The sequence below is a fragment of the Anthonomus grandis genome, chromosome 2, assembly GCF_022605725.1.
Source record: "Anthonomus grandis grandis chromosome 2, icAntGran1.3, whole genome shotgun sequence".
Lineage (NCBI taxonomy): Eukaryota > Metazoa > Arthropoda > Insecta > Coleoptera > Curculionidae > Anthonomus > Anthonomus grandis.
This window is the reverse complement of record NC_065547.1, coordinates 4,852,012-4,875,040: the sequence shown is the minus strand read 5'-3', so window position 1 is coordinate 4,875,040 and position 23,029 is coordinate 4,852,012. Positions and strand designations below refer to the sequence as shown.

At 31.3% G+C, this 23,029-nt stretch overlaps 1 protein-coding gene across 1 annotated transcript; it reads right to left on the bottom strand.

Annotated features, from left to right (window-relative positions):
- Positions 1–10: 10 nt before the first annotated feature.
- LOC126750091 (E3 ubiquitin-protein ligase RNF25) lies at positions 11–22,996 on the bottom strand. The gene is made up of 6 exons (XM_050459596.1): positions 22,833–22,996; positions 22,707–22,775; positions 22,407–22,647; positions 22,133–22,348; positions 7,995–8,246; positions 11–396 (listed from the first exon to the last, which is right to left on the bottom strand). The coding sequence occupies exons 1-6, from the start codon at positions 22,847–22,849 to the stop codon at positions 292–294; spliced, it is 900 nt and encodes a 299-aa protein (XP_050315553.1). The 5' UTR covers positions 22,850–22,996; the 3' UTR covers positions 11–291.
- Positions 22,997–23,029: the final 33 nt, after the last annotated feature.

Here is a 23,029-nt window from a genome sequence, read left to right as displayed (position 1 = left end):
AACCAACAAATGACGATAAATGTTTGTCTTATTATTACATCGTCTATCTAAGTGATAGTTAACACATCGTACACTTACATCGTCTATAGGCGATAAACAAAAAATAATAAATCTAAATACAAAAATCAGTAAAAAACAAAAACATCTATTACACTGGGAAGGTAACACGTAGTAGTAGTATAGCATCGACTGCTAAATAGTGGAATATCAAAATCGAACGACATCTAGAATAAGAGTATTTTGGGATATACTGTTTGCAATTGTTTTAATCTGCTTTATGGAATGCCATAGTCATCTGTGATGGGCGTAACGGGAATAATGTCTTTGGTTACGGCCAGTTACGCCGTTCTGGATCGGCGGTTCTGGCACGTTGCTTGCCGGACTAGGACCAGGATCCTGAAAAAAATTGTCTGTTGATTTTCGGGCTAAAACGTAATTCGTACATAAAAATGTCTAAGCAAGTTAAATTAATTATCTACAATGTACTTTTTGGGGGTGCAGCTGTACAACCAACGGGAACAGAATTAGAGAGCGTTAAAATTCAAATTCAAAACATTTTATTCATCATATACAGGGTGTTTTTTTCTCACGTATGGCCTGCTCGATTCCCAGGCTTAAACCTCTGGATTATTTCGTGTGGGAACACCTACAGTCCTTAGTTTCTACTCCAGTGGAAAATTTTAGAAATCGGATAATTGCTGGATGTAACGCACTCAAAAACGATCCTGGTATTTTTTGAAAGAGTTCGGGAGTCGATGAGGTGAAGATTGGATTCTTGCAGAGCGGGGTCATTTTGAACAGTTCTTGTAGATTAGGAAACATATTTAAAACAATATTTTATGGGATAATATTAAGGGACTGAAACAAACGATAACATGTGCACTTCATCTAAAAGACAGAAAAAGATTAATGACTATTTTATTTCTCCTCCCGATAATGATTCTATGGATGCTGTATTAGCTTGATGGTCTTTATTACTTCAGTAGACCTTAGATTAGGTCTTGATGCTAGAGGATTTACTGATATACCCAAATCTGTGACATCGATCCGAAACCGAATATTGGCATTCCACAAAAAAATTTTGAATTATTATGTATTCCAATTTCAGACGATAAAAAAGAACAATGGATGTTTCAGTTTGATATTAGACGAGTGGACATCTTTGGCGAACAAGAGATATTTGAATGTTAATGTACACAGTTTTGATAAAAAGTCTAAATGTTGGAAATTAGGTTTAGCTCGAATAAAGGGCTCTTTATCTGCCCAAAGCTGTGTCAACCTACTTAAAAAGAAACTTGAAGAGTTTAATATTTCTTTAGATAATGATGTAGTGTGCGTCAGTAATGATCGTGCAAGTATAATGAAGAAATTTGGGAAGCTCATAAAACCTCAAGAACAATTATGTTTTGCACACGCCATTCATTTAGCAGTACTAATGATGTTAATGTAAGTTAATGTCTTGTATTAAAGATTCAATAAGTATTAAAGAAGAGAAACAAAATGAAGAGGATGAGGTCGATAACGATGAGAATGATTGTGACGAATATTATGATCAATATGAATGTAATGAGGAGAATTATTTAAAAGTGTCAATGGAAAGCAATAAACAAAACAAGGTAGACCTTACCAACAACTATGATTTGGTGGTTATAGTTGAAAAAAGCCGAAAAGTTGTAAAGCTTTTTAGACGTTCTCCTGTGAAAAACTCACTTCTACAAAATTATGTTAAAGACAAACCTGGCAAAGGACTTTCGTTAATTTTAGATTGTCCAACAAGGTGGAACAGCTTAGTAGATATGTTAAAAAGATTTGTTCAACTTAAAGATTGCATCAAAAAAGCTTTGATTGATTTAGAGCCCAATAATAATCCAATCCAAATCCCAAATTCTTGGAACCCGTTAAACTGACTGTTGAAGGGCCGACGGGATGCTAATTTTGCTACTGCAGATGCTAGTTTCAAATTTCTGTTTCATGAGTTAGGTAATCTAAAAACAAAATTTATCATTGACCTGCAAAAGTCTTTAAGAAAGCGAATATCAGAACGAAGAACCCTATTGTCTGGTGTCATGGACTATCCCCAAAATCCCAATAAGCAAGACAGTGCGGATACTTATTTCAATTTGCCCCCGACCAACAAAATTGCGACTTTTGTTAAAAATATCTTAGAAACCTTATCAAGAACCGGCCTCAGCAGCCAAGATGAACCATATACAATAAATCTTGACGAGGTCCCCTGACTATAAAGATGAGTTTCCACTCAGCCGGCTGAAACCAGCTGAAAATGTGAGTCTCAAAACCAAACTCGATAACGCCATAACAAATGCGATGGGTTTGTTATGGTTGAAATGGGTATTATTGTTATAATATGTTTTGTTTAAGTAAGAATATACAGAAGAAGCACATTTTACGTTTTAAGTACATTTGTGCATTTTTGAGAGAAAACTTATTTAAAAATAACTTCATCTCTTCAAATGAAAACAAACGTATAATAATTTGAATTTTTGAAGTAGTTTAAAGAAAATCCATTAAATATTATTATTAGAATGCATACTTTTGATATAAAAATTACATTTCTTATTTGGATTAAGTAACTTATTTAATTTCGATTAATTGTAGATCTTAAATCAACAATTATATCTTTCTTAACTTTAATGTAATTAAGTTTAATTAAATCTTAAATTTTGATACTTGATTTGTTAAGCAATTTATTCAGTAGTAGAAATTTGCAGTATTCATATTATTATTTAAAATATTCCATTTTGAATCTATATTTCTTTGCGTATATACAAAGCTAAAATTAATTCAAATTGATTTTTAAATGTTTAAAACGAGATATTCTTTTTTTGTGTGCGGAAGCGTAGAGGACAAGGATGTGAAGGACGCTAATGTAATGAGTGGTATATATTCAAGGGTTCAAAAAAAAATAATATTGAACCAAGTGCAATTCATAAGCTCTGTGCTGCTCATAATCTTAATTAACTGATAAATGATAAAAAATATAAAGGACATTGCACAGTTTTTACCTAACTAGAAGTATACGTCTTTTTTGGTTCCAGTAAAACTCGGTGGGATCTATTTTCTACTTTTAAAGAAAGTTCTTTGATTAGATTAAAAAAATTAAGCCCCACTACATGGTCAGATAGATTGCAGTCTTTAACTGCATTATGAGTTTGACTTACGGATGTAGCTAACATTCTTAATGAAAAAATAATTTTAATATCTGAAAAAAAAGGATAAGAAATGAATATGTTCTCAAAAGCAATGCAAAATGCTGAAGCAGACTTAAATCAAACTGTGCATCTTTTCAGAAAAAAAAAACAGAAGACCATTTGTTAGAGACTCGAAATAAATATTCAAAAATTAGATGAGGCTCTGAGAGTTTCACAGAAGTGTGGTATAACTCCACAATTTTCTAATAAGAGAGCGTCAAAAATTAAATCTCACTTCGATGAACTTTGTGCTGATTTCAGATGGTCAAAGTCAAAATATACTTTATTTGCCAAGTTTACAAACTTGTGCTAAAAGCTTCCTAATCCTAAGAATTTATAATACAAGTATTTATTTGGTTATACAGAATACAGAATCGATTTTGATGGTACATAGAAGCATATTTTATATAATCAAAAAAAAAACCAAAAAAGAAGAAAAGAAAAGGCGAGAACCAACATAAAACAAGAATAATAAAAAAATAATAATAAAATAAATCTGATCAACAGATATACAGGGTGCCTCCGATTAAGTCGGCACTATTGGTATCTTTGTTAATGTTTAGGAAACAGGGTCGGTTAAATTAGCAAACTAGTAGGATTTTTTCTGTTGATTAAAATGAAAACAGAAAAAAAAAATTGAACATCGCGTTTTCGAGAAAATGTGAAAAATGTACTTTTGTTAAATGGAATCCCCTGTATGTTTTTACATAAATCAAAAGATAATAATTTTATCAATTATTTAATTTAGGCAAGTCGGTCTTGAACTTTTTGAGAGCAAAACAAATAAATCATTTTTTGAATAATAAAATGAGAGTAGCCGTAGAGATTTTATTAAATAAAGAAATACTGACAGTTACATGTTAGCAAAGTTTGTGAATTAGTTTTGTATAATTTTTGTAAAATGTAAATTAGTAAAATGCCTTTTACGCATATTGAAAAATGTGATATGTTAGAATGTTACCTTGTATGTCGAAAAAATAGTGACAGAGCGCTAGAAGAATACCGCCAAAGATTCCAGACTCGTAACTTGCCAAACCGTAGATACTTTTTAAGTCTCTACAGAAAATTTAGAAGTAACGAAAACGTGTTTAAAAGAACTAGAAGAAGGAACCAATTTGTAGTAAGCGAGGATGTTGAAATTTCTATTATGGCATATTTTGAAGCTCATATGGAAAACTCAGCTAGAGATTTAGCAAGAGCTTACGGTGTGAGCTTAGTAACAATTTGGCGGGTCTTAAAGAAACACAAATTTGTGCCATATAAGTATCGACCAGTATAAACATTGTTGCCTGGCGATGACGAAAGAAGACTTGCTTTTTGCAACTGGTTACGGAATGCATATGAAGCTAATGATAATATTTTAAACCGTATAATTTGGTGCGACCAAGCTAATTTTTCCCCGAAAATCTTATAACGTAAAATAAAATTGAAACGACTGGTAACTATAACTCTTTTTTTTAAATTTACTTTTTAAAGTTTTAAAGGTGTCCAGGCTATAATTAGAGAAAAATATCCAGCAGCAATAATCAATTTAGCTCTTGCCCATTCCTGTAAGGTTCAGAGTATCAGAAATTGTATTGGAACAATAAAATCTATTGCAAATTTTATAAAAATATCAGCTATGCGCACTGAGATATTAAAAAATAAAATTAAAGAACATGTTCCAAGTAGTAAATGGAGTAAGTTAACATCCATGTGTGAAACTCGGTGGGTGGAACATCATGATGGACTAATTAGGTTTACTGAAGTTTTTAAACCCATTATTAAAACATTAGAAGAACTAAAACAAGTAAGAGGCATCGAAACTTCTTCAAAAGCTTTGCAGTTCCTTCTAGCTATTATGACCAGTGAGTTTATTATCAGTATGTTAACAGCGTCCACTTTATTTGCTTTTACTCTACCGTTATGCAGAATTCTCCAGACTGTGGATTTTGATCTATTTAGCGCTGTTGAGCATGTGAATACTGTTATTAGTCAGGTCAGGAATATGAGACTGAATATAGATCAATAATTCAAAAATATTTGTAAAAAATCTGAAGCTATTATAAAGTCTATAGATGATGAAGAATGCATAAAAATACCTAGAATAGTTTCACGACAGCAGAATCGTTCTAATGCCATGGTAGCTACTGCAGAGGAATATTTTCGAATCACAGTTGCAATTCCTTTTTTTGATCAATTTATAGAAGAACTGATGAAAATCTGCACGATTTGAAAATAACGAAAAATCACTTTCATTGTTATATTGTCTAGTACCAAATATGTGCGAAGCACACATAGTAAAAATGGAAGACTTGTTACCATATGAGGAATTTTTGGACCTAGATACGTTATCTGCAGAACTACAGTTGTGGAAACAAAAATGGATTAAGCTGCCTCAAGCAGAAAGGCAAAAAAATGCTCTTGATGCATTATCAGCATGTAATCCATCTTTGTTTCCCAATATTCATAATCTGTTGCAAATTCTGGCTACGTTACCTGTATCTACAGCCTCATCAGAACGATCATTTTCATCGCTAAGGCGTTTAAAAGACTATTTGCGCAATTCAACTGGTCAGGAGCGGCTAACAGGACTTGCCCTTTTAAGCGTGCATAGAAATATTATAATTGATACCGCCGAGGTCTTAAATCGTTTTGCGAGGGAAAAGCAAAGAAATATTCAGTTGTTATTATAATTACTATTTTTAAAATTTTAACGTTGTTAAATGTGTTTTTTAGTTTAAACTGGTATCTTCTTTTAGTAAAACCTCTTTATAAATTAAAGTTTTTTTTTATCCCTAATATCTTAAATGTCACTGGCCTAACCCCCCTCCCCAAAATTTTGGTCTAGATACGGCCCTGTAATAGGAAGCCAAGTAATAGGACCTGTGTTTTATGATGGCACTTTGACTGGAAGGAGATATGTTCATCTCATATTATCTGGAGCGCTGGAAGATTATTTGGATAATGTTAACTTGGAGGGACGTCAACAAATCTATTTTCAACAGGATGGAGCACCTCCCCATCAACTAAATGATGTAAGAATATTACTTAATAGATTGTTTGACGATAAATGGATTGCGACACGTGGCCCGATTCGTTGGCCACCTAGGTCACCAGACCTAACCCCTCTAGATTTTTATTTTTGGGGTTATATAAAAAATGTATAAAAAAAATACAGAAACCGTTGATGAACTTCAAATACATATTAGGCAAATAATTGGATCAATAGATAGAAGATCAATCTTAAAAGCTACAAGACGTATGCTTAAGTGTGCTCAGAAATGTATTGAACAAGATGGCGATGTTTTTGCTCATTTATTGTAAATTAGTAGTTTTACTTCATGTTATTTATTTCAAAGCCAACTTGCCTAAATTTGACAAAATTATTAATATCGCTATAACTTTGTTATTTTTAGGTTTAGGCTATTAGTGTAAATAAACTTTTTTATTAAGAAAATTATCATTTCTTGATTTATGTAAAAATATACAGGGGATTCTATTTAACAAAAGTATATTTTTCACATTTTCTCGAAAACGCGATGTTCAATTTTTTTTTCTGTTTTCACCATTTTAATCAACAGAAAAAATCCTACTAGTTTGCTAATTTAACCGAGCCTGTATCTTAAATATTAACAAAGATTCCAATAGTGCCGACCTAATCGGAGGCACCCTGTATAGATATGCAGATTTCGAACGTAGATTTAGAGTAAACTTATTCACAATGTACAAATAGACCATCGCTTTAAATCATTTTACCATATAAACGAAAAATTTAGTTATTTTAAACCGTCAAGGGGGATGATCTTCAAACAGTTTATAAAAATGATTTTACCGACTCATTAGACCTTGAAATAGATGCAATCAGAAATATTACATGAAGATTTATATAATATGAAGAGAAGTAAAAAAATTTAAAGTAATTAAGGAATTCGTAAGATACTTCATAAGGATCAAGCATTTTCTAAATGAAAAATAATAAAAATGTATCTAAGAAATAGTTTTTCACTAGACAGTTTAGATTATCGCTCTCTTTTGTCTTAGATTGACCAAGCCATTATTATTATAGAAATTTTAGTAGTTAGTAATTTAGTAAAATTTTACATTTTAGTCAATGAATTATTTTAAAACATTAAGAGTGTAATAAACAAGTTTAAGTTTGATTTATATTGTTTAATTTTGGCTTCATCTACAATTTTGTTGTCTTGCTATTATAAAAACGGTTTTCAGCATATGTTTAAACTATATTTTCCTATTTTGTATATATTTCAAAAATGTGAAATTTAATAGTTATTGCAACTTTTCAAATTGTCACTTTATATAATATAGCATTACAATATTATAATACCTATAATGTTTTATTATTTTTAGTCCTCCTTAGTTTTAAGAGATTAAAAAAATTATTTGAATAGGACAGCAAATAAAATTTAATGCACAAATTGAAATTTTCTCTTTCCTTATTGAAAAGTGAAAATGTAGGGGGCCCAAAATCTGTAGCTACGCTACTGATGCAAGTCCTCTAATTATCACAATTTTGCATTTAAATTAAACTATATTAGTCTTTTGGTAATTAGTGATAAGGCGTTATTAGTACAGTTTTAATGTAAAATTAGATGACAAACAATACAAACTTTTAATGCTTTTCTTTAGTGCGAATTTTGACGAAACAATGGCACAGGTTTATGTTATGATTAAAAATGGCACTAAACTATCTTATCGCTATGGTGGATCCCATTTTGCAGTATACTCTTTCAGGTCATAAGCAATATTAAATTGAGGAAAAAAAAGTAACAAAATAAATCTTACACTGGCAGCCTCTCCCTCAGCACCGTCCCCAGAATTCGTAATAAGCAGCAACTTATTCTCCTCGGCTTCCACATCGATAATTCCTCCCTTATTCTTCTGGTAAATAAACAGATTTTGCATTTTTTGCTGTAGCAACTTCAATTCCTGGGTCACCTCGAACTGTTGAGCGTTTTGTAGTTCTTTGGGTGGTACTGCCGTTTTGAGCTCGTCAACATCACAGAATATTGATTCTCTACACACTGGACATGTGGCCTAGAAAGACAAAGTTTTGAAATTAGATAAGGATAATAATGATGATGAATTTTATTAAAAATAATTTTTCACATAATGTATTGAATGTCTCCTGTAATAAAATTGTATGAGCCAATTTGCCTTTTCCATAGAGATTTCATATTTCAACTCAATTCTGTCCTTTATTTTTAAGTGCCAGGATGTTTTCTTATCTCTTTCCATTGATTTCCCAGTCTGAGAAGGACACAAGATTTCGGACCAATTAACAATTTTTTTCCAGGCAATTCAGGTGAATTTTAAGTTTCCTGGCATATGAACCCTTTTTTTCCAGGCTATTTGAACATTTCTTAACTTCTTGGATATTTAAACTCACCTCTTAGTCTTCCAAACTTTTCTACCCATTATTAATTTTATTCTAGGCAATTGAGGTGAATTTTATATTTTTTCCTAACATTTCAATCCTATTCTTCCAGGCTATATAACTTCTTGAAAATTTAAAGGCACTGCTTAGTCTATCAGATGTTTCAACCAATTTTCAGGTTTTTAAAAAATTAAAACCCTAGATAACAAACAGAATAATATCTAGCATAAGGAAAAGGGATAAAACAAAAAAACAACTCTTGGGGCATAATATCCAAGAAAATAAAATAGCCTTCACGACATATCGTAATAATTTACATCATTTAATTAAAAAATTTAAACATGACTTATAAAGCCCAAATTTTGAATAGTGGCAGAATCGTGATCAGAATTTATTATCTGTTCATTCCAAGTCGAAGAAGTACCTGAATCTGTAACGGATCAGAATCTCATAAATTGCCTGTTTCAAAAGCCTAAAATAGTTAAATCCTCAAAAAAAGGTCTTATTAAGGAACTAAAATAGTATAATCACTATTACTGATTAAATAAAATAATTTCTAATGATTTTATTGCAAGGCAAAAAAAAATAATTTTATGAAATACTGAGATATCTCAACAAAAATATTTAAGATACTGAAAAGACGTAAAAAGCAGTGTATTGCAACATTGAGATTTTATACATGTCCTCAAGGCTGCTTAGATAATCCTTCAGCTACATTAATGCTACCCTAAGATAAATATGAAATAGCTCACTGTTGCACTACAACCGCCAACTTTCATTGGGATATTAAGTATCTTCTGTGTTTCATTTCTTTCCAGTGTTCTAACCTAACAATAACTGTTGCGGTCTAATTTGTTAGTGAGTAATTCTTTTGTAAAATTTTGATTTTTAACGTGTATTATTGCGATTGACTATAATTCAAAAAATATAAGGGGAAAACGACTTCGTGCTTTGGCTGTTGGTGAGATGAAAACAGATGAGCATTTTTTGTTTTGTAAATAGAGATTTAGGCACAAAAAGTACCTTATGTGATATTTAGTCAAGGTTATTCTATCATCACCTGTTACTAATAATATATTATAAAAAATAATACTGTTCCTAGCCAATCAACCAATCCAAACTAATACAAACTTTTCTGAAAGTGGCAATAGTTTACTACAAGAAGATTTTCAAGGAATAGATATAATACTTGTTTTTTTATTATTATTCACATAAAAAATTAAATTATTCTATTACTGGTTTTGTTTTATTGGTATTAAAGCTTATTAAAAATGTTATAGAATTAAATTATAGATAACGTTTTTAATATTTCGATGCAAAATAATTTGGTTTTAGCAGAAGGAGACATTGTTTCATATTGTACTTGTTACCTTTGATTTGCAAGCGGTGATGCCACTTCCAAATGGAAATATTTCGACATTCTTTTATAAGAATAAATTAAATGCCTATAATTTCACTGTGTATAACAGTAAAAATAAGGAGGGTACTTTTTACTTATGAAATGAAAGCGTTGAGGAAAGAGGTGCCATAGAAATTGCAACTGTAATATATACGTATTTAAAAGATTAATGTCAAGGTAAAAAAAGGTACAGCGACAATTGCATTGCCCAAAATAAAAATAAATTCATATTTTGTATGAAAAAGAAACGATTTCTTAAACAAGGGCCCATTTTTCTCCCATCAGGGTTAGTCATGATTATCCGATGTGCCAAAAAAGATGCTCCCTTGTATACAGTTAAGGAAATGGAAACTCGAGACTTTGTAGACTGGAAAAAGGTGTGTGACCAAACGGGTAAAAACTTTAATGTAAATAATGATGGAGAAAAATGTATTTGGCAAAATGTAAAGATGATTTTTTTTATTAATGATCCAGATCTAATAAAATATAAGGGTTCTTACTTTAGAAACAAACTTTACCAACATTAAATATCGTATGGGGGGTCGTAGAAGAAGCACATTTGAGATTATTGAATTAGAACCATATAAACCACCTCGAATTCCATCGAATAATTTCATTATGTGAAAGTGGAAGTATCCCCCAAAGGCATCATAACTTTTTTCTTAATCTAAAAGAAAAGGAAAATGTTGAGGGTACAGAACAAAATAGTGATGAGAGCTCTCATTAGAATATAAGTCATTTATGTTAAAAGAATTAAAAAATATATATATTTTTTTAAATAAATTTGTTTTCTCAACAGTCTTCTATTTATTTGATGCACTTTAAGATAACTAAAAATTAAATTTAAAAAAATAATGCAATAGTGAGATTAGATTAAAGACTAAACGGCCAAAACAATTTTATCAATGTTTACATAAAACTTATTAACTTTCTTAACCTGATATGACTAGACTTAAAGAAAAATTTACAACATAAATATTAAACTACTACTATAGAAAATATAAAAAAGCGATTATCTTAAAACAATGAATTTCGAGTTATCTCACTATTGCTTTCAGGTATCGATATATTTAATAGCAAGGAGACTGGCACTAAGGAGACTGATCTCTGAGCTTCCTAAATGAGGTAAGCGTACTTAAAATTGAACGATAACGCAAAGTAGACACCTTGGCACTATTGATAAAAAATATAACTCACTCTGATTGATGAATATTACTGTTTCGCAAACAATAAACAATTAACTGTCAAAAGATGGGTTGAGTCAATCAGAGTGAGGTACACTTCTGACCAACAGCGCCGATGTGGCTACTTTCGGAAACGGGCACACAGATTTAAAAGTTTTGTATCTATTTAATCTTGTATCTCATTATACAACGTTATAAATGAGGCATCAGATTGCAATTTTGTAAATCATGACCATTTCCCATAATATTACAAAATTTAATGACAAAGTATTGGAGATAACATGTTTAAAGAAATAAAATCTCCTCCGAATCACATAAAAATTAAATCAATTGCACCATATTCTATGTTTGTATTATGGCCAACAAATATAAATGAAATTATCAAACAAATTGCAATTCTAACAAATTCCTGCATGCCAAGTGCTGACGGTATTACTTCTAAAATTGTTAAGCATATCCATTAGTATTTACAAATCAACTGCTAGGATAAAGTACTTTTATTTTATTCTATTTTCTTTAGTTTTTGTATTATGTTTAATAACTGACGTATGTGAGTGTTTTGTATAATAATATGAAATATACAGTACCGAGCAAAAGTAAAGAAACTTTTTTTTTATTTTTAAATTTATTTTATTAAAGTTAACTAAATTTTTTTATCCTATAATACTACACCAAACTAGATAATAAAAATAAAACATAAACAATATAATTCTACTTATTATAAAGCCATATGTAAATTAATTAAAAAAAAAACAGGGAGCAAAAATAGAGAAATACATATTTAAAGAAAATATATAATAACAACAAATTAATATTTAGTTGCATATCCCTTATTTTTAATAACTGCAAGGCATCTACTTTTCATAGATCCAATCAGATTCCCTAAGGTCTCTTTGGGTACAGAATGCCATGCAGCTTCAACTGTTTTAAACAACTCATCTCCATTTTTAAATTTTTCGGGATGTTCCTTACGAATTTTTTTGTCTACTAAATGCCATAGATTCTCTATGGGAATAAGGTCAGAACTCTGAGCTGGCCACTTAACAACAGTTATTTTTTTTGTCCTCAAAAAATTTTTTTATAATTTTAGCTGTATATGCTTCGGATCATTGTCCTCCATTGCAATGGCATGTTTTCCTCTGCATATGACAACATATTATCAGTTAATATTTCTAAATATTTAAACCGATCCATAATCCCATCAATTTTGACAATGGGGCCCATTTCCATACCAGAGAAACAACCTCACACTTGTACATTTCCCCCTCCATGCTTAATAGTGCCCAAAGTATACTTTGGATCAACTCTTTTATTTTTAGGACCCCTGACCCATAAAATACCATCAGAAGAAAATAAATTAAACTTACTTTCATCCGAAAATAATACTGTATTCCATCTTGCTTCTGACCAGTTTAAATGGTCATGTGCAAATTGAAGTCGGGCGGTTCGATTCTTCTTCGAAATGAAGGGTTTCTTGGATGGTTTTCTTGCCGGCAAGCCACTGTCCCTTAAACGTCTTCGAACTGTATAGACACTAATCTTTACATCGTCTAGTTGAGATTTTATATCCACTGCTGTGTTAAATGGATTTTTAAGAGCTAAGGATTTAATCTTCTCGTCAACTCTAGGCGTCGTTTTTCTAGGCCTACCAGTTTTAGGTGGACTTATTAATGAGTTCCTAATGCGGTGTAACTTTATGGTTTTAGAAACGACTGAGCGGTTTAATCCTAACTGCTTAGCAATGATTGCTTGCTTAACACCCGATTGATATTTTGATATTATTAACTGTTTTATAGATAACGCCAAAGTAATACCTCGAGGCATATTTACAGGTTATTCTTTATTAATTAACAAAATATTATTGTGTATTGCTTTCAATAAGCAAACAAACTAAGAACTTTAAAAATGTTTCTCTACTTTTGCTCATAAAATAAAGATAAGCAAATAGATTGTTTTTTTGCATTCCTTTGGACCTAAAGAAATAATGTGAGTATTTGTTTATTGGCAATAGTTGATTACTCTGGCTTTATATTTATTAAATAAAATGTTTCTCCACTTTTGCTCGGTACTGTATATTGAGTATTCATTAGGCAAAAACAAATTGTGCTTCATAAGGAGATCATGCAAGGATTTTACAAACATTCCGGCACTGAAAACATTATAAGTCTTTAGTTAGATAAAATCTTTAATTTGCAAATATAATCTGGTCAAACATATGTCAAATTAAAAACATTCAATCCAGGTTTATAAAGTTTGTAAGATACAGACTACTCAAATCTGGGGTAGTTCTTAGTACTGAGCAAACTGTCTTATTTGTCTATTACTGTTTTGTCACTAAGAACAGAATTTTATAATGTCTATTTTGCTTACAATGTGCTGAGTGGCCTGACCAGATCTTTTGAGTGTATTTCAGTAAATATTAATAAAAATTAAAAAAAATATATATTCATCAATAAGAAATCATCAATTTTATTCCAGACAATTGAGGTGAATGTTTCTTCCCGGAATTTGAACCCCTTTCTTGCAGGCTATTCTGACATTTCTTAAGTGATCAGATATTTAAAGTCAATTTTTATGTGGAAATTTCAATTTCATTCAAGGCATTTAGAATAATGTAAATTTTACATGCAAAATTTATATTATCTGGACTCTAATTAATTTGTGTGTTTAAATAGAAAATTAATTAAAAACATTTAAGCCCTGGACTTCAGCTCATAGTCTCAGTAGAAAACATTGACAAAATTTAAAACTATATTATCTGAAGTACAAGGTGTCCAAATAGGGTATCAGCACTTTATTTGTGCATTTAATCTCAGACGTGGCAACGCCGCCACTTACGGTGGTAGTCAAAATGTAAAAGGGTTCAAGGAATTTCAGTTGCAATGGAGCCATTTACCGGAGAGCAACGCGCTTTTTGTGTACGTGCATTTTACTAAAACAATAATTCAAGCGTGACAGCACGCCGTCTATATCGCGCTCATTACCAATTACATGATATTCAATTATCACCTAGCCCTGATGTTATTAGAAAATGGATCAGAATATTTGAAGCTACTAGATCCACAGTGAAAATTCATAATCCAGGCCGCCCACGAATCGTAAGAAGTGCAGAAAACATCGAACGAGTACGTCAATCAAGCACTTTTTTTGAAATCTATACAAAGCATATAAAAAGCTCCGAAAGCCACTCTTTATATTACAAGAAATACAGAAAAATTAAAAAATGGATTACCAATGGTATAATAGCCTCAATCAAACATAGGGGCAAACTAAAACGAAAACTATTAAAAAATTATAATGTAGAACTAGAAAATGAATATAAAAATTATAGAAACCATTTAAATAAAATTATATCAATTCAAAAAAGAAATTATTATAGAAATGAGATTAATAAAAATAAAGATAATATGAAGAAAATGTATGAAGTAATAAGAGATGCAACGAATCAAAAACAGACAGAAAAACTTCACATTAAAATAAAAAATGAAAATGGGGAAAACTTCCAAGATGAACATCAAATGGCTGACTTTTGTAATCAATATTACACAAATATTGGTATTCAGATGGCAGAAAAAATCCCACAACCTCACAACCCACATAGCCTGGAGAACCCTATTACACAATCTATATATTTGACACCTATTACCCATAATGAACTAATAAAACACATTAACAACCTTAAAAATGAAAGTTCCCCAGGTTTTGATGGTATATCGGCTAATCTGATTAAACAAACACACATAGAAATTCTAGAGCCACTTATTCACATCATAAATCAAATCTATAAGACTGGACATATACCTTCAAGCTTTAAATTAACAGTTGTCACTCCGATTCATAAATCAGGACCCAAAAATGTTGTCAGTAATTACCGGCCGATAAGCTTAATAACTTGCTTCGCAAAAATATTTGAAAAAAGTCTGAAAGACAGATTATTGAGCTTCTTTGTCACTAATAACATTTTGGCTGAAAATCAATATGGGTTTTTACCAGGTTGTAGTACTTCCGATGCATTACACAAACTCACTTCAGCAGTCACTAATCATCTTAACCAGAGCAGAAAGTGCCTTGGTGTTTTCATAGATCTCGCTAAGGCATTTGATACTGTTCCACATAACAAACTGTTTGAAGTTTTGGAACATTATGGGGTAAGAGGAACTGCAATAACTCTAATGAAGAATTACTTAAAAAATAGACGACAAGTTGTTAAAATAAATAATACTTTAAGCAAAGAAGAGGTAATACAGATAGGAGTCCCGCAAGGCACAGTGTTAGGCCCGGTTCTGTTTATAATTTACTTAAACTCTCTCCTTAAAACAAAACTTAATAATGGAGAAATTATTTCATACGCAGACGACACAGCATTACTTTTTAATGATACAGACTGGTATGCCATAGAAGGCCTTAATCAAGTAAAAAATTGGCTGGAAACATTTAAGCTAAGTCTAAATGTCACCAAAACCAACTACATTGCCTTTTCACTAACTGCAGCAAATAGACCCAATTTTTCTCAGTTTTCTATTGATAGATATAATCAGATCAAGGAAACAGCTCATACTAAGTATCTTGGGATATATGTGGATCAGAATCTTAAATGGCATGTACATGCAGATTATCTGGCAAATAAACTAAAAAAATTGATTTATAAATTTAATATACTTAGAACGTTTCTAAATATTAAGGAACTTATTATAATTTATAAATCACTCACTGAGTCAATTTTAAGATATGGTATTTTAGTATGGGGAGGATTATATAACAATGCTTTATATAAATTAACTATTGTCCATAAATATATCTTGAAGACTATTTTTAACAAATCAAGGCTTTTCCCTACAAATCAACTTTTTACAGAACAAGCAACTAATATAAGGACATTATACATTACAACAATATGTACATATATTCATTTTAAAACTCACATAAGAAACCATATAAATCATATCCATAATACAAGATCAAGGCAGTGGCGGATCTGGAGGGTTTTGGTAGGTGAGGCGAACCCCAAAAATTAATTATAATATATTTTCAAGTTATATAATTTAAAAACAATGGACTGTAACAGGTATTATAAAACGACCAAAAATTTAATACACCCACATTTAAGTTATTTAAATATTTTTAACTCCTTTTTGCAAAATAAGGCTCTCAAGACTCAAGGGCTCGATTTTTAGTTACTAAAAAAGTTTTTATAATTTTTTCATAAAAGTCCTTTTCGTCTGTTTTTTGGAACCAGTCATATCATTAATAAGCGACTTTTCGATTGACAAGAGTGCAAGGTCAGATAACCGGTCTTGATTCATAGTATTACGAAGGTAAGTCTTTATTCTTTTAAGGCAAGAAAAATGTCTTTTCACACTTGCACTTGCAATAGGTAAAGTTAATATGAGCATAATAAGTTTAGTTGTATACGGAAAAACATCTTTTATGTCGTTGTGAGAATATTAAATATTTGTTGCGGACTACAGCCTGAAAACTGTTCATCGCCAAATATTATTTTCAGTTCAGTTTTTAATGCAAGTCTTTCCTTTTCAAAAATTTTGTAATTTTTAACTAGGTTTACCAACAAATCTTCAGTAAATATCTTTCTAAATTTTATAAAGTTATTGCATTCAATTAGCGCTAAAAATTGTATGCCTGTAAAGTTCTTAAATCTTTCTGTTAATTGTACAACTATTGTATCAAGAATTTCAAAATAAAGACCTTTCATATCTTCGTCAGACTTTTCTTTAAGATTATATGAAAAACTGGTGGTTTGTTTGGCATTATTAACTAAATTATAGCTGATTTTCTTTTTAAATTATAAAAAATATCATCCGTCCCTAATTCGCTCAGTTGCGTAATACATGTATCAACATATTTTTTGCATAGGACAACATCAAATGTTTTTTTTTGTAAAATGTCATAAAGAAAATCTGTTTTTAAGAAAATTTCGCTAAACACATTTAAAAGAAATACAAATTCAAATTCTAAAAAAGATTTTAGAAATCCTTTAGCACTATTAATAGAGACCGCACCTGAAGATCCATCATTCATAATATTTTCAAACACGGAGATAAAGCTGAGGTATTCATTTGTTAGTAGCAAAACAATCTTGGATCTGGATGCCCATCTGGTTTCGCAAAAGGACGGGATTCGTTTACCAATCAGGTTGTCTGCAACCACTCTTCGTTTGGCCGACTGATGAAAGAAATTAGGGTTTCCAGATCAAGTAGCAAAAAATATTCGACATTCCTTAATAGATTTGCATCCGTCTTGAAGTACCACATTTAGTTTATGGGCTGAACAGTGAATAAAAGTTGCTTCAGGAGCATAATTTTTAATTTTCATTTGCAAACCGTTAATGTGACCAGCCATGACACTTGCTCCATCATAGATAGCACTGTGCCACGAGCTTTTCTCTGTAATTAAATCGAGATAAAACGCTGGCAACTAATGTGTATAAGGCTTCTGAAGTTCGGTCATCACTCACATTGTAAAAATCCAAAAATCGTTCATAAATATTCAGAGATTTTTTCTCTACATATCTTAGTAGCATTGCACACTGAGATTTTTCAGTAATATCGGTGGTATCATCTACAATTACGGCAAAAAACTCGTGTCTTTAAGTTGCTGATTAATCTCTTCTTTAATTACTTCACTTATGCAAAAAATTAAATCATTTTGAATGGTTTTGGAACAAAATGATTTTCCAAGCTTTTTAATATGATTTTTCATTATATTTTATTTTGGAATTAAAAACTTCAATAAAGTTTTCCCTATTTTCCGAACCTTCACCCTCTCGATGACCACAAAATGACAGTTCTTGTTTTGCTAGGAGTTTAGTGGTATCAATTAAGTTACTAAGTAACATTCTGTTTTTTCTAACTTTCTCATTGTATATGATTTTACAATGTGAGACATTTTCCTGTAGTAAATCTTTTATTCTTGACATGTTTTTTTCTAGTCTTTTTAAATTCATAAATGATGTTAAATGCCTGATTCCGCATGCTTTTTTGCTGATCGTTGCAAATTTTTAAGGTCATAGGATCCTTCTTTGACCCAGACAGACTTTACATGTAAAAGAAGAACACATACCCAACAAAATAATTTTTGAGCATATATATTCCCACACAACCAAGGATGGGTATTGTACCAAGATGATTGAAAGGAACGAAGATACTTTGAGCCTGAAATGTAATTAGTACTATTGTGGTTGATCGACCTATATTTTTACAATGTTTAAGATTTTAAAAAAAATGGTTTAAGGAAAATTTTAAATAAATAAATATAATATAATCATTATTTTCTAATATTTAGGTCGATCAACATTTAAAAGAGGATGAATAATGAAGAAAGGTATAGTAAGCTCAATTTTATATATTTAGTCATTAAAAAAAATTATAAAAAAAAACATAATTTGGCATAAGTAGGTTTAATTTAAATCGGTTGAGTATATGTGGTTTGGAACTTCATGTATGGCAGGAAACAAGAATAAAATTGTATATGTATAAATATTAAAATAGATTAGATTTTATAACAATATGTTATTTTATTCTTAAAAATAATTAGTATTATTAAATAAAAAATAATAACATAAATATTATGATATATTATGATTATTTTTTATATTACATTATTAGTAGAAGTTTACTAGATACTAATATTACAAAGATGAAATATAAAAAATATATATTGCCATACGTGAAATTTGAACTACTCGTTTCCAAATTATTATCATCGCCCTCTCTTTACCTGATCTTTTATCTTCTTTTGAATTGCATAAAGATGGCTGGGGTCTACCAATAGTAAAAATCTCTCTTTTTTCATTTTCTGTTCTTCTGGAAAACGGAATTTCCAGCAAAGTAGTGGGTCATATTCAGGGCCAAAAACAGGCATAACTTTTTATAATTAATTAAAAATGTTTTGTAAAGTCTAAATCGCAAACATTTAACACTACAAACAGTACACAAACAAATATTTCATGTTTATTCAAAAAAAAAATTATTCGTGCTGTTCTCCGCCTGCCACTTGACTGCCAGCGGGCTTTTCCAACTTTGAAATCGTTCCGTACCGGGTATCTTTCGGTTTTTCATGCGGCGACAGCGAAGATCGCCTCAATCGAACCAGTCGGTGGCGATATTTTGTGATTGCGCGGGCGGGTATAGCTCAAAGAGCACGTTCATAAATTAAATGTTGAGTACCGCTGACCAATAGGTTTTACCGGATTTATATACTACTTTTTTACCGAAATTAATTTTAAAAGGTCTTAAATATTGATTGATTTTCATTTTTTAAACGAATGCTACTATATAATATCGTATTTTTTTAAATAATTATGCAAGGTGAGGCGTCGCCTCCCTTGCCTCACCGGCAAATCCGCCACTGGATCAAGGGCTAGAGGTAATTTATACATTCCTAGCAGTTTAAAAAATATAAATTTAAAATTCTTTGTATACTTAGCACCAAAAACCTATAATCTTCTGCCTTGCACATTAAAAAAATTAAAAAATAAATCAAAATTTAGCAAGGAATGCAATAAGTATGTTCATAACCATTACCAAGATTTTGCCACTGTTTTCTAATGTAGGATAGTTAGTTTTTATATTTGTATATAATATGTAATAACAAGTGTTATGCAATTGTTGAGAGACGTAGGTGTTTAGGACTAAAAGGACAAAAATATTTTATTTAAAAGTAGGGCAAAAAATATAAAATCGAGAGCAGGATTTATCACAATAGTTTTAAGGTTAGTTAAGCAAGTTTATTATAATTCGGAAAATAGAACCAACTTTTTTTTGAAACAACAGCGCACACAGGTGTGTTATGAACACCTAGGCGTTAATTTAAGATAGATACAGTGTAATAACATATATATTTTTTTTTTGTTCGTACATAATTTTTCTTTTTATAAAATTACTGTAAATAAATGTGGCAGGGAGTCAGGGTGTACTGATCCCTCCAAATAATAAATCATTCAGATCGAAGTCAGACGACTACTCTCAAAAGGTCATCTTTACATAAAATTTTGACCAAAGACTTGCATCTGCATGCATATAAGATACAGTTAGTGCAGGAATTAAAACCGAGGGATTACAATATAAGGTTAGAATTTGTCAATGAAATGATGGAACGATTTGTTGATTTCAATAACATTTTATTCAGTGATGAGGCTAATTTTCATGTAAATGGCCACGTAAATAAACAAAATTGCAGGTCTGACGTTAATCCTTGCAGAAAACACGAACGTCCACTGCATAGCCCCAAAGTGGTCGTATGGGCTGCTATGTCTGCTGATGGCATAATTGGGCCATATTTTTTGAAGATCAAAATGGACGGGCACTTACCGTTAATACCGAGCGGTATTATGCAATGTTACAAGATTTTCTTGCACCATCTTTCCAACAGTTTCAAGGTTTTAACTTAAAAACTTGGTTTCAGCAGGATGGTGCGGCATGGCATACATCAAATCGAGCAATTGAAGCTGTTCAACAATTATTCCCCAATAAAGTCATTTCAAGAAGAGGCAATATTAACTGGCCTCCTAGGAGCCCGGACCTGTCGCCACTTGATTATTTCTTATGGGGTTACCTCAAAAGTAAGGTCTACGAGAATAATCCAGCTGATACAAATCAATTAAAGCAAAATATCCAGGAGCAAATAAGATTAATATCAAGGGAAATGTGTGGATGGGTTATCAATAATCTTCGTTCTCAATTTGAAGAGTGCATACAGCGCAACAGACACTATTTAGACAACATTGTTTTTGGTTCATACATTTCCATTGACTGTACATTAATTTGCCATAAATAAATGATAAAATTCTTCCTTAGAGTCTCATCTCTGGAGGACTGTTTCAGACTCCAATCGGATTTGGGTAGGCTTGTTGATTGGTGTACAACAAATGGTATGGATCTAAATGCTGGAAAGTGTTACTCAATGTCATTTAAAAGAAATAGAGACCCCGTAAACCACTCCTATTTTGTTGGTAACACCATATTGAAATCTGTCTCTCATATTAAGGATTTAGGTGTGACACTGGATAGCCCTTTAAGTTATATTCCACACATTTCGGGGGCAGTTACCAAGTCTCTGCAGATGCTTGGATTTATCAAGAGGTGCTCAAGGGACTTTTATAATATTTCATCTATTTGTTTGCTCTATTGTGCACTTGTGCATCCTCATCTAGAATTCAGTTCCTGTGTTTGATCTCCATACTATAATAATCATATTCATAAGATTGAAAGTGTACAACATAAATTCTTAAGATATATTGCCTTTAAGCAAAATGGAGTACCTATAAATTATCAGGATGAGTGTGACTACCAGCAAATGGAAGCCTCATTGAATTTGAGAAGTCTTGAAACTCGTCGTAGACATAAAGATTTGAAAGTATTTTACAACATCCTTCACTCTCAAAGCTTTTGTCCTGCACTTCTTAATAAAATAGGTCTTTATGTTCCACCTAGGTCAACAAGGCAAGTTACTTCTTTTTACAGCCAAACACACCGCACAAATTATGGTCACAATTCTTTTCTGGCAAGGACTGTTAGGCTGGCTAATCAGTATTCTGATGTAATTGATTGCTTTGAGGGGCGCACAGGGTTCATTAAGAAATTAAATCTTATTAATTGATAATGCTGTCTTAAACTAGAACTATAAGGTGTTGTGAATTGTGATGGTAATTGTTCCTTTGTGTTAACTATAAGTATTGTCTTTTTTTTTTTTTTTTCTCTGAACTGATTGTTCCAAGTTATAGGTAATCTTTATATTCTAAGCTTTAATTGTATGTTGGGTTAGGTTAGTTTAATCATCCAATTATTATTCTTGTATTTTTTTGTAATATTGGGCCAAAGCCCGTTGATATATTAAATAAAAATCATAGAAATATGATGTATTTGGTTTATGCAAACATCACATTGCTGATACCCTTTTTGGACACCTTGTATATACAATAAATAAATAATAAAAGATGGTTCCTTACTTGAAAATCACTGGTGCTCCTTTTCCATGCGGGTAATTTGTCTTGCTCCTCTTTAAAATGTTTTGCAGTGATAATAAGGTGATTGGCAAGACAATAATTATGAAAATAGTGAAAGCATTGGGTTTTTGTAAAGTAATCGCCTTCCGAAAATCCATAAAGACATACAGCACACTGACACTTTGGCAAGTTACTCTCTGTTAAGTTTTCCCTTATAAGCTGGAATTAGATGCATTATAATCAAATCCTAAAAACAACTTTAATTAACTTCACATACCTCTATAAGTTCATATATTACGGGCTGTCCAACATACTCATCACATTTTTTATCAATTTCTTTATGTAAATAGTCAACATTGGAATCGTCCAGGCCCCTAGGGGCCTTCAGCCTTATAACAGGCTTGCAATCGGGATAGTCCCTTGGGAGTTCCACTTCTAAAGTAATGCACACATACTGCTTTTCAACTTCATTGGCAGTAGAAGGGAATATAACAGATCTGACTAGTTCAGCACAACCCCTGCAACAATAAATAAATATTTATATTTGGGATAAATTATTAGGGGGCACTCCACTTACTGATCGTCATAGAAAATCGAGATATCATCCATTAAAATGGCCTCTAGAGCCTCAAGCTCCTCTTGTACTCTGGAAAAACGATATTAAGCGTTTAAATGGGCGAAAATCCAATAAGGGGTGACTTACCTTTCTTGGCAAGACATGGCACTGGCGACTAGTTAGTTACGATCGATAAATCAGTGGGATTTTCAAAAAAAAAAAGAAAATAGAGAGAAATTGTCATTAATCTCCTTTGTGGAGTGCCAGTGCAAGGATAAACAGCTGATTTTGACAGTGATGCATTTTCGTTAATAGTTTGACAGTAGTGACATATGCACCCAGAC